Source organism: Callionymus lyra, chromosome 19, assembly GCF_982586985.1.
Source record: "Callionymus lyra chromosome 19, fCalLyr1.hap1.1, whole genome shotgun sequence".
NCBI classification, from domain to species: domain Eukaryota; kingdom Metazoa; phylum Chordata; class Actinopteri; order Syngnathiformes; family Callionymidae; genus Callionymus; species Callionymus lyra.
The window spans coordinates 17,737,539-17,749,954 of record NC_141836.1 but is presented as its reverse complement, the minus strand read 5'-3'; the positions used below and the strand labels follow the sequence as shown (position 1 = coordinate 17,749,954).

General features: G+C 41.4%; 2 protein-coding genes across 3 annotated transcripts; one reads left to right on the top strand and one right to left on the bottom strand.

The window, feature by feature from the left end:
* The first annotated feature begins 3,223 nt into the window (after positions 1-3,223).
* Positions 3,224-12,206, top strand: LOC148059793 (transmembrane prolyl 4-hydroxylase-like). 2 transcript variants are annotated; one of them, XM_087782072.1, is made up of 10 exons: positions 3,224-3,428; positions 3,517-3,872; positions 4,001-4,082; positions 8,881-9,071; positions 9,142-9,232; positions 9,844-10,006; positions 10,065-10,250; positions 11,167-11,257; positions 11,387-11,510; positions 11,580-12,206. In XM_087782072.1, the coding sequence occupies exons 2-10, from the start codon at positions 3,519-3,521 to the stop codon at positions 11,792-11,794; spliced, it is 1,497 nt and encodes a 498-aa protein (XP_087638198.1). In that variant the 5' UTR covers positions 3,224-3,428; positions 3,517-3,518; the 3' UTR covers positions 11,795-12,206. The 2 variants fall into 2 exon arrangements, with proteins under 2 accessions (XP_087638198.1, XP_087638197.1); XM_087782071.1 differs by having other exon boundaries at positions 3,224-3,872.
* LOC148059794 (secreted frizzled-related protein 5) lies at positions 4,108-7,315 on the bottom strand. The gene is made up of 4 exons (XM_087782074.1): positions 6,446-7,315; positions 5,417-5,592; positions 4,681-4,767; positions 4,108-4,601 (listed from the first exon to the last, which is right to left on the bottom strand). The coding sequence occupies exons 1-4, from the start codon at positions 7,132-7,134 to the stop codon at positions 4,282-4,284; spliced, it is 1,272 nt and encodes a 423-aa protein (XP_087638200.1). The 5' UTR covers positions 7,135-7,315; the 3' UTR covers positions 4,108-4,281.
* Positions 12,207-12,416: the final 210 nt, after the last annotated feature.

Below are 12,416 nucleotides of genomic sequence, written 5' to 3'. Positions count from 1 at the left end.
GAATGAACAAAAGGACTAAGGTTAAGATACTATGAAATATTATTTATGATGTAACAAATATCCTATAAGAATGTACGTCACTCTAAAATGACACAGCAAACCGAGAGATTGGGCTTGTCCACATTGCCACCGTGCGGATCTTAGTAGGTAATACAATTCCAATGTTATTTCTTATAATGGTTTTTAAAGAAAAAAAGTTAAAATATATATATATTATCACAAAAATCATAATACCATAGTTAATCCTCTAACGCAACAAAGGGAAATATGAGTATTTTTGTAGTTATTCTCATTCTTGTGAGCTTTGAACTTTAAATCTAAATGCACGATTCAATAATTATAAATATAATAATCACAATCATAATAGTGTTATGAGAATATGGGTTAGGAGCAACAATCTAATAAAGATGACTTGAAAATATAAAATAGTATCTGATCAATGTCACAAAAACATTAACATGTAATACCAGAAGTGCCATAATTAGTTAAAACAAATAGTTTGGCAATAGAGAAATCCAGGGGAAAAGAAGTAACAATATATATTGAAATATGTTTAAACGTTTATATATACACTCATGTTTATGTTTATTGGGTCTTTCAACATCAGACCCCCTGTGTCCCAGCGTTTGCCCACAGTTTTGCCCTCTTAATCCAAAGCCATCTTGTGGATTTCTTCAGTTGCAGATCTGATGGCCTTCCGTTTTGCCTCCCCTACAAGTCCTAGCTTTGTGAACCCTCTACAGAGTGACCGTCCTGCAACTCCGCGGCAACCCATCTCCAGAGGCTCACATTTTTTTTCTCCAGGCTTGCTTTCTGCACTCCAAGGGCCTTTGGACAGCTGCTGAGTAGGTGTTCCAGGTAGCCCTGTCCTGAGCAGCGGGGACAGGAGGGTGTCTCCGTTTTACCCCAGATGTGGAGGTTTGCAGGGCTTGGAAGGACATCATAAACAGCCTGGACTAAACTTAATGTGATGGAAGTCTGCTTTCCAGATCCTGCCTGTTTGCATCTGAATATCAGCTGATGCCACCTTAGGATCTCTGGATTCTCTATACTGTTCTGGACACCATGAACTCTGCAGGATGTTGCAGATGCCATACAGATCAGAGATGCTTAGGCTGCGTGGTAGACCAAGCCATCCTTGCAGGTAGCTGCTGATCTTTCTCTCCACGCCCTTGACTGTTGTTATCGGTACTGTGTACACTAGCAGAGGCCACATGATCCGGGGAAGGATGGAGTGCTGATAAATCCAGGCTTTGAACCTCCCTGGCAGACTGGTTATGTCAACCCGGCTAAGCCAGTCCTCAAGTTATTTGCTAGTTCTCTGGATGGAGGCAGAGTCTTTGAGGCTGCAGTCAACGTATTTCCCGAGGCTCTTAATTTGTTTTTTTGTGATGGTTGGGAAAGTGGCTCCAGACAGTGAGAAGCATAATCTATCCACTACTTTTCATCTCTTGAGCACTAGAGACCTTGATTTTGCTGGCTTAACACTCATCCTTGCCTAGGTGATGAGCTTCTCTAGGCCTTGAAGAATCCACCTGCTGCCTGGTACGGATGTGGTGGTGACAGTCAGGTCATCCATGAAGGCTCTAATTGGGGGCTGGCGTACTCCTGATGTTGTCAACGGGCCCCTGCACTCTACCTCCGCCGACTTGACTATCATGTTCATGGCAAAGGTCAACAGGATGACTGAGATGGCGCAGCCGGTTATAAGTAAGTAAGTAAGTCGATGCCAATCTGATCCAGCGGTGACTCTTAGCCTGAAGTTACTGTATTAGTCTAGAACAAGGTCGGAGTCTTTGCTGGGAACTTGATGTCGAGGGAGGGCAAGCTTAACCAGCTTGTGTGGGATGGAGGCATATGCATTAGCAAGATCGAGCCACAGCACAGTTAGGTCCCCATTCCCTTCACATGCCTCCCTGACGAGTTGTGTTACCACACCAGTTTGTTCCAAGCAGCCAGGCACTCCAGGGATTCCACCCTTCTGAACAGATGTGTCTATGTAACTGTTCTTCAGAAGGAACTCGTCGTCGTGACAAGATACTAATGAAAATCTTGCCTTCGACACTTAGCAGTGAGATGGTTCTAAACTGACTGATGTTTCTGGAGACCTCTTCCTTAGGGATCCACACACCCTTAGCACACCTCCACTGGTTGGCAACTTCCCCCCTGCGCCAAATCACCCTCAGGATCTTCCACAGGTAACAAAGGAGTTGTGGGCAGCGCTTGTACATGTGTGGGACTCCACTAGGGCCTGGGGCTAACACAGCTTTGTCTCTTTTCACCACCTTTTGAAACTCTGTCCAGGTAGGCTCCCTCAGGGCAAAATCCACTGATGGTAGTTGTGGGCTTATGAGGGCCCTCTGTGCCTGAAGCTCCAGTTCTTTCTCCGGGTCGATCAAGGTGTTTTGCAGAAAGGAGTTCATCTCCTCAGCTGAGCAGACTATGCTGCCACTGGGTTTATCCCCCTGGAGCTTCTTGGTGAAAGTGAAAGAATTGGTGATGAAAGTGAGAAATAAATACACCCATAAATGTGTATATCAATAAGAAAATTTGTGTATCCACTGTATATTCTGTATTTCTCAAAACAATTACCTACAACTCTTTTACCAAATTTTCTCATCTAGTTTTTGCAATGTCAGGCAGCATCAGTAGAAAATACCAGCGCACTCTTGTACTATTAATGCATCCCAGTAAAGAGGAGGCCTCAGGGGAAGTAGCATGGTGAGTATGTAAAGCCAGAGATGGAAACAGCGCCTACAGAACTGAGAGAAGTGCTCTGGAGAGAACAAAAGGCTAGAGAAAGAAAAGGGATTGAGTGATGAGTTAAAAACAGTATTCATGAGAGCAAGTTAAAATTTAGAGAGGAATGTGGTCTGTTCTCGCAACATGAGGACTGATCTTACTCATTAATAATAAGGTAAGTAAGGTAAGGTAGAACTTTATTGATCCCTCAGGAGGTCTCCTTCGGGAAATTGTTTTAATAGCATTGATTTTAGAAATCGCTGTAAAACAAAACACATATTAATCAAACGGATTTTTGTCTCTAGAGTCATACAGAAATCATTTGAATTAGAGCATTTTTCGAGACAAATGTGGATTTAATTTAAAACTGTGGCATTAATGTGTAGCTCTTGTCACGACCTTTAGAGGTCGCTATCTGTTTAGGTGCTACATTTCATGCGTACGTACTGCGCATGCGTTATCTTTTGTTGGGGTTGTCAGGGCAGCCAGACGCTAGCTAGGGATTATTGCAGTGTTTTAATCATGCGAGATTCATTTATTAATTACTTTATGGTATACATTAATAGGATTTAGTTGTGTTGGATGTCGGGTGTTCCAAAAACATCGTTTCCTGGTGTCTTTGGCCTCCAAATGAGTGATGTTTTTCCTTTGAATTAGCACTAACGCTAGTTAGCATCAACATCCAGGTAATGCTACCGTCCATCAGCTTGGAGTAACCCGGAAGAATGCCGGTGTGTTTACAGCACACTAACGGCGATGAACGTTTCTTAGCAGCGATGGAAGACCTTTTAGAAAACGAAGACGAGGAACACGAGGAAGAATCCAGCGACGATGTCAACAACCCGACGTCGCTGTTCAACCCTCCGCCACCGCGCGCCTCCATACGGATGCCGGTGCAGAAGAGCAGCGTCTGCTCCCGGGCGTACTTCGTGGTGGTCATGGTCTTCTTCCATGTTTACATCGTCAACGTCATCGCCCTGCTGCTCTACGTGCACTACAACAACGGGCCGGGAGAGCTTAGTGGAGGGTCTTCTGCTGAAGATCCGAGAGCTTTACCTCAACCTCCTCCAGCTCCTCCTGTGAGAGAGTCCAGGCAGAGCTTCACTCTCCCGCGCCTCGAGGGGATACGAGTGAGTTGAATAATGTTGTAGAATAATCTCATCTTGGGTCCTCAAATTGCTCCCAACTAGGGTCCTTTTTTTTACAGTCAAATCTGTCATATTTGATTTAAGAAACCAATATGTTTTGTCCCTCTTAGGTCGGACATGTTCAGTCTCTATCGCTTGTTTCCAGCAAAACTCACAAGATGAAGACATTAAGCCTGAAACCACTGCTCTTTGGTAAGTTTTTTTGGGGGGTGGAAGGGATCATCATGTCACATTTTGTTTATTAAAATGCTGCGGTTTCTTCTGCTCAAAGCCATACAAATATAGAACAGCCATATTTACTTTTAAATTAACAGGTATATACATTTCACGTGGAGCATATTCGCTGCGGACATCACTGGTCTGTGACAGCTTGTGTTTACATTTTCGTTCCTTAGCTCCTACATCGGTGCCGCTTCCATTTTCGTGAGGCGGCGATCAGGTTCTTGTCCCGCCTGTGCCAGGCGTAAGCCTTGTTGACCACCACTCGTTCTCCTTGCACTGTCCCCGTGATGAGGAAGGTGCCGCCTTTGGGGTGGTTTCTCGTCATGTTCCGAACACATGTGGCGTCTCTCTCCAGCCACAGCTCTATTCGGGAGCGTATCTGCCCGCCCAGCAAGGGTCCATGTTTGAGAACCTGCAGTTTGGCAGCCAGCGAGAATTGGGACAAGCTGACGGGACTATACTTTAGTCGAGTCAGTCGGAGTTTAACGACTGTGGGAAGAGAGTGGAGCACATTTATTTCTGTCAATTGACTTTAAAAAGCACTATAAAGTCAGTATTGGATACATACCAAAATCACTCCTGCAAAATATTTCTAAAGTATCCTTTGACGATGATGCCTGCTCCAGTTCACAGTCTTTACAGCTCGCCTGAGGCACTTGGGAGATTAAAAACAAAACAGCTTAGCATTTAAAGATATTGCAAAATAAATTATTGTGTTATGGAAGAATATCAGTCCGATTAGAATATTAAATTAAACATCAAATGTTCTTGAAATAGATTTTTTTAGTTTGGATATTTGAATTCAAATTGTATATCAATAAATTATATATTAAAAAGTGGAATTTATTTTGGTTTATTACATAATTGAATATTTTCCATAAATATTAATAATAAATCATTAACTCAAAAATATTTTTGATAGCCTTTTTAATTCATTATAAAAATGCTGGTTAAAGTGCCTTTCTACTGAATAAGACAGGCTACAAATTAAAATGTATGGAATTAAAAAAATATATTATATATTTTCGGAACATTGATAAACTATTTGTAAAAAAATTTTTTTTTATTAATTTGGAAAATGTTCAATTTAAAAAAAATAATTTAGAAAAATAAACCTTTCAATATAAATAAAATTGAAATTGAATATACAAATGAATTAAGTTTTACCTTACCTTACCTTATTAATTCAAATATTAAAATATATAGTCAATGCCTTAAAAAAAAGTTTGAAACAAATTTTTAACATTTTTAATGTGTTAAATGTAACCATTCAATAATCTGACGCTTCCTTAGATTGTTCTTACCTTTTCTCACTGAGGCAGGAATAGTGCTGTTGGTGACGGATGAGATGCACATGAGGTGGTCCGCGGGGTACTGGTCACACCTCAAGATCTCAGGCCATGGATATCCATAACATCTCATAATGGGTTCACAGCTGTCCCGCACAGATTCACACAGGCTCCTGCAGGGTGATATAAACCTGGAATGAGGATGGGGAGAAGGAATAGTTAAGCAAACCTTCTGTCAACAGAACTCAAGTCTTCTCATTAATAAAAGTCCTGTTGTAAATAATCATTAAAAACCTCTAATTGTCCAGACCACAGAAATAAAACAGATTACCCGTCTGGCTATTTGCTCGTGGGGAAAAAAATAACTTTACTATTCCAAAAATTCAGTTGAATATCATCTCGAGTTGAAACATTTGGTAAATTCATCTGTGACAAAAATGGATAATACAGATTCTCCTGATGGTGGAAGCAGTGGCGCGTCAATGACCAGGAGGAAAAGTATTTATTGTGACACATTATGAAAGTCAAATAGCCTTATAATGATGTGAGATTTAAACTACTATTTGGATATGACTGTAAAGGATGGGTGGGCAAATAGCTTTACGCAACATTATATATTAAAGCTTAGTAGGCTTAAGTTGTTATTTTCATTGTGTATGTTTCCTTTTAAATACATTTCATTTTGAAATATGATATAAAACACTTTATTTTCAAAACGTATTCACCCCAAAAAGGACGCATTAAAAAAAAAAACGGGACGAAATTTCCTAAAACAAAGATCTTAAATGAGTAAAAAAACAATAAACATTGGAAATTTATAAATAATCTTTTTTTTTTTTGGTTTGTTTTACTCTGACCTACTGAGGGCCGCATGAATACAGTCGTAGGGCCAAATTCTTGCCAATATCTGCTGTAAATGAATGAATTAAAATACAATATATAACCAAGTTTATTCTTAGCATGTTATTAGCTATTTTATTTAAAATAAATCAAACCAGCTGCTCTCAAGCACCTTTTAGTAAATAAGAAAAGATATGTTCATACCTGTCGAGACATATGGGTGCAAAAAGTGAGCACAGGAAAATCCGGGCGTCAGGGTGACACTCCCGGGCTAGTAGGGGCAACCAGCTGGAACTCTGTTGTACGGCTTCAGCTGGAGACTCGTGGCCCAGGAGGTTCGGCATCCTCATGCTGTCGTAGCCGATGTTTTGACACAAGGCCATGCCAGGCGGGATGGGGACACAGCGAGAATTCCTGCGGGGCTCCCACAATCCATCCTCGCCCAGCGAAAGCATGGGCCTCAATCCAGTGGTCAGATCGGGGTCGCCCCACACGTCACCGTCCTCCCGCTCTGATGCTCCACGACTGGGAACCCCGGGGTTCCCAAATCCAAGATCAGCTCCAGTCCTGTCTCTCTCTGTGTCCTTAACTCCGGCGCCGAAGCTCCCCTCATCCGTTTGTCCTTCCTCCTGACCCGACTTCAGTCCAGCGATGCCAAGTTCTAAAGCGCGGCCCGGAACAACAAGCAGAAGAATAAACAGAACGCAGGATTTAGGAGCGACCGGACGAGGCGAGATCTTTGTGGCCATCCTGGTTCCAAGCGAGAGGGAGCTCTCTGTTGAACGACCACCTCTTTGTTTGAATGGGAGTACGGTAGAATAGGTGTATTTATAGTGGGTGGTGATTACATTTGCATAGTAAAAGGGTAAGGGGTGGCGTCCTCCGGCATTCATGAGCCGACCTAAGTGAGTTTGACAGAGCTCAAGATTAGCAAAGTTTGGCGCGAAAGAAGGTTTTTTTGGCTCCTGCCGTCTCCATTCCAGCAGCTGGAGCCACTGGCTCTTCTGCGAAAACAACTGCCAGACTTTATTCCACCACCAACGTCAGACTTCTGCTCTGGCTTGTCACCTCTTATTTTCATCCAAACATTACTATTGAATTAAATTTGATTTCAAAGGACATTTTATTAAGCTGAAAAATATGCTTTTATCAAGAGCGAACCTGGGCTGCAGATGTGATTTTTATTCTCCTCTGACCTTTTATTTATCTAGTTACTTCTGCGTGGAGCACAGATTCGCATGTCCTGCTGTGTAACTGTGGCCTGATTCTTGTTCAGACAAGCAGGTCACTTCCTTCTCGGCAAGGAGAAAGGGAATGGGAGGTGGTAGAGGAAGTCCCCCCTCCCGCCCCTTCTATGACCTCCAACAACACCACCACCATCATTCATATCAGTTTTCCAATTTAATGAGGCCCGGACTGAACAAAAGGGATTAACCCAGTGGTTACAGTGTAATAGACACTCTTGTCAAACAAGGTCCCCACTGTAGCTGCACTTTTTCATCCATGATTGACAGATATTAGCGGAACAGGAGAGCATGCGATAATATAATATAATATAATATAATGCTAATACATGCTCTTTATTTAGCTTTCTCTCTAATCACTGTTTGCATGCACTGATTAAATGGCCCCTAGAGGCTTTTGTTTGTTAATTACAAATAATCCATTTAGGCGTCTGCAAGATGGAGACGCCACTGATAAAGGTCTTCTAATCCACTTAAAAGACCGTCACTTACTCAACATCTCAGGTGGACATCAGTGTTTTATCTCGCCGATGCATCGGCTTCTTTTGCTGGTTTCAGTTCATTTGTTCTGCGTGGAATAGGGAATCTGCAGATGAGTCTCAAGGTCTACTGCTGGCTCCTCATCGCACTGTAGAGTCGATCACGGGATGTTTTACATCTCTGTTATCTTGACCGTAATCCTGTACACACCAGGCTGGTATCTTAAAAAACGTCTGGCCTTGTGACTGTATTCACACAGCCTTCATTAGGTCACAGAGAAAATAATACAACTGATAATGTTGAGGTATTTTTTATTAATGACTAAATTTAGTTAAAGTTCTTTTTATATCATACATTTTTCTTGATTTATTTTGAAATAAAATGTATATAAATTAAAATGTACTATGTAATATACAATAAACAATTGGTCTCGCAATATATATAATATATTATAATTTTTTTTTTTTATTAATTCTTAATTTTTGTTCAAACATAGTTTGATTGAAATCCAATGATTCACAAATACTTACACTTTCTAATAATTTCTAATTTTTTTTATCTTTTTATTTGCAGCCTTTTGAATTTATTCCTAAAATATTGGTAGTAGTGACACAAGACGACACCATTGTTTTGGAAAATGCCATGATGACTGGACGTGCTTCTCTGGGCATCAAATTATTGAATTCAATTTAAAATAATAATAATAATAATAATTCTACTTTTTGATTAGAAGTTATTGAATTTGATTATTTAATGGAAAAAAAATATTTAAAAAAGGCAAAGTGTCAACATCTGAACTGTAAAATTCAACTGTTCAATATTCTGATGGCAATGATGTACTTATAATGTATCATTTCATGTCTTGAAGTGTACAATGAAGTGTTTGAAAACGTTTCTCTTTGTTGTTACCGTCAGAAATCCCTGACTTCATGTCAGAAGAGGAATGCCGAGTGGTGGTGCAGCTGGCTCAGCTGAAGGGTCTGGTCGAGAGCCAGAAGACCTCGTTCAACCAAGAGGAATCGAACCAGCCGCTGCTCTCCCTCAGCACGGACGAGGTCTTCAGTCTGCTGGACCTCAATCAGGACCAGCTACTGCAGAGGGAGGAGGTAATGAATGATAAAATGTTTTTGAAAAAGAAGATAATGTGAGGTAAACATTATTTTCGTTTTCGTCCAGATTGTGACTCACTCACGTTCCAGGGATGGAACCTGGCTCAGCCCCGATAGCTTACGGCAAATACTTTTGGGTCTGGAGTCCTGCACAACAGGTCCGTTTGTCTTCATGAATGTTATTCAGCATTTTAGTAGATATTTGAAATGGCTTAGTTGCATGTTATTGCCCTGTTTGACGCAGTCTTTGGTATTTCAAGTCAAAATGATGTTTTCCCATTTTTGTAATCCAGATAATGGGTTGTTGACTGACGTCAATTTTGATTGTGTTCCAATGTTTGTGCGGAAGAGGGGTCACACCGTGTTGACCCTGTGCCATTGTGCCAGGCGTTGTACACATGCCCCCGTCCCCGTCCCCCCAACCTGGATGAGCCTCATCCTATCTCATTAAAAGCAAATTATTCACCAACCTCTTTTCTTAATTTCCCCCCGGATCTCCTCCCAATAACACCTCCACACTCTTCCCCGGTGCTATTGTTGCCTCACAGTGTTAGCGATGGCGTCCGGCGCTCACTGGACTGAGAGTAATGGTTTTACATTTGCACAAATGGCGAGCGAGGGAATGAGTTTATTTTATGTATTAAAGAATATTCTCTAAATCTATCTATCTATCTTATATGGCTATGTTTTAGAGTTTGTTGCAGTGCGATGTATGATGAAATGATATGTTTGAGGATGTGTGGACTCTAACGTTGCTGTGCTCCTGAAGGGATGTTGACCATGGAGGAGTTCAAACACGTTTACAATCCATCGCAGCGCTCCGGCCAGCAGCAGAGCTCCAAGCTGTGGAGCCACTTCCAACAAAGAAGCAAACACACGTGGCTTCATCAAGGCGCGGGATCTCACCACGTGCTCCAAGCACTCCGGAGAAGGTGAGCAAACGATGATATCCACGTACTTTTATTCTTCTAAACAAAACCCGCTTCCCAGGGTCACGGCTTTAGCGCGCCTGCCCCCGACCCTGCTGGAGATGAGCGAGCCCCTGCAGGTCGTCCGTTACGCTCCTGGAGACTACAGCGATGCCCACCATGACAGCAGCCCCTCTCACCCAGAGACCGGCTGCACTCACACACGACTGGCAGGAAACAGATCCACGTTGACGGAGGTCTCATGCAGGTGTGAGGAGAGAATTTCTTTTTTTTTTTTACACCCACCACACAAAGTCTGTATTTTGTTCGACTTCTTTCGGTCACCTTGATGTAACCGTGAGAAAAGGGCTTCTTGTTGTGTAACCTAACCTCTGTGTATCTGTCAATCATTAACCATCACTATTAGGGCGAGGAAGAAAAATCAATACAACCATGTATATATTGATATTTTTCACTTTACTGAATCAATATTGAACAGCACTGTATGATTTTCCTTTTTTTACGGGGCTTTCAAATCATATTCTATTTGTATACCAGTTATTTAATGGTTTTATGTTTTTAAAAAAAGTGTAGAACGAAATTATTTGATTTTTTATTATTATTTAGAATTAACACAAATAATAAATAAACACTTTGTTCATTTTGGTGTTGCAATTAAAACTTCCGGCCACTAGATGGGAGCAGCCGTTACGCCCTGACGGAAAAATGAAATCCCACGAGATTCCAGTTATTTACTGAGGACGAGAGGAAACATCCAGCTCCAGCTGCTTTTAAAGCTCATGTTTGGACATTGTATGGAATTGTATTATGAGATTAGTGCCTATCGCTACAGCCTTGATCAAAGTGCATATCTAAGTTTTTTTCCCTTCATTTATTTTCATCTAACCCAGGGATGTCAAACTTAATCACACAAGGAGCCAAAACCCCGTAACAGTCTATGGCCCGTGTGGAGGACAATCGTATATTCTCATTGGAAGATTCTGAAAATAGGTTCCAAACACCAGCTTGTTTTAAGGTCACAACATCAATCAACTTTGACTGTGAATAAATCTTACGGACGACCCACATAAAAATCCACTTTCATGATAAGACCCCAGAGCCTTAAGTTTGTCACGTGTGATTTATGGTATCAAGCAAACTAACGTGTAACTATGTTATTCCAGGTACCTCACTGTGTTACTGTTCCTCAACTCCGTCGATGACGGCGGTGACGCCACATTTCCGGTGGCAGATAATCGGACGTACGAGGAGCAGGTGAGTCCAACGGTCGTCTCAGATCCTCCTGTTATCACAGAGCGAAGTCAATGACTCTCAGTGACCTGAAGTCACCGATGGAAAAAAGCTTGTTTACTATAGCAGAGCTCACCTGTGAGGTGTTTGCAGGCACTGATCCAGGATGGAGTCGATCTCACTGACACGCAACAGACTTGCTCGAGGGGCAACCTGAGAATAAAACCTTCTGTCGGAACAGCTCTTCTCTGGTACAACCATCTCTCTGATGGACGAGGTAACAGAGTTTGTAAAAGTCTCTTTTTCGACATGCTCACTGAAACTCCTTCTTTTCAAATGATTCCAGGCTGGATGGGAGAGCTGGACGAGTATTCCCTGCATGGAGACTGCCCGCTGAACCGCGGCCTGAAGTGGGTGGCCAACAGCTGGGTGAATGTGGATCCAGATCTCCAGCAACAGACTCGATACCAGAGACTGGTTGCTCAGAGGCACAGTTCCAAAGCAGCAATGGAGGAACACTATCAGCCTCTGTCACACAGCGAGCTCCACCAGGATCTATAGCTTTGCTTCAGAAGAGACTTTCGCACAATGAACTATTATATCATCAAACCTTTCCTACTTATTCCTTTTACAAACATTTTGCCTCCAAAATTTTTGCAAAACCTCCAGTGGGAAGAGAAGAATGAACTCAAGTGCAATATCCTGCTCAGACCCTAATGACACGTTTGAAACTATCACAAACTATATGGGTTGTTTTTAATCGATTGACATGCGACTGAAGGTTATTTAATTTTGATTTAAGTTATTTAAGGTGGTTTGTATTTATTTATTTATTTATTACCTTGTGAGAATATTTATCACTTTATTTAAGGTGTTTTTGTCCTTAATGTTTGTATTTATTTATTTATTCCCTTGTGAGAATATTTATCACATTATTTATAAAACTATTTATTAAAGTCAACCAAAATAATCACTCGTTGCATCAAGTGTCACTGTGTCTTATTGGGGTTTTTTTTGAGAATTTTTAAAAATAGTTTTATTTACATACTCTCACCAAAGACAATCACAGGGTACAATAGTATTGGGTTCGTCCTATGCTGAGGTATCCTCAATAGCAATTTCATGTATAGTTAAAGTTGTTGTGGCAAATTAAATACTGGACGTGAGCTGCACAACCTTTACA

What these genes read in the sequence shown, in the direction of transcription:
- LOC148059794 (XM_087782074.1), bottom strand. Translation starts at nt 7,134, where the DNA reads ATGAATGCCGGAGGACGCCACCCCTTACCCTTTTACTATGCAAATGTA. An exon ending in GCACCCATATGTCTCGACAG is followed by an intron (nt 5,593 to 6,445) that starts GTATGAACATAT and finishes TCCTCATTCCAG; the next exon opens with GTTTATATCACCCTGCAGGA. An exon ending in TCCTGCCTCAGTGAGAAAAG is followed by an intron (nt 4,768 to 5,416) that starts GTAAGAACAATC and finishes TAATCTCCCAAG; the next exon opens with TGCCTCAGGCGAGCTGTAAA.
- LOC148059793 (XM_087782071.1), top strand. Translation starts at nt 3,468, where the DNA reads ATGCCGGTGTGTTTACAGCACACTAACGGCGATGAACGTTTCTTAGCA. An exon ending in TCTGGAGTCCTGCACAACAG is followed by an intron (nt 9,233 to 9,843) that starts GTCCGTTTGTCT and finishes GTGCTCCTGAAG; the next exon opens with GGATGTTGACCATGGAGGAG. An exon ending in ATCGGACGTACGAGGAGCAG is followed by an intron (nt 11,258 to 11,386) that starts GTGAGTCCAACG and finishes AGGTGTTTGCAG; the next exon opens with GCACTGATCCAGGATGGAGT.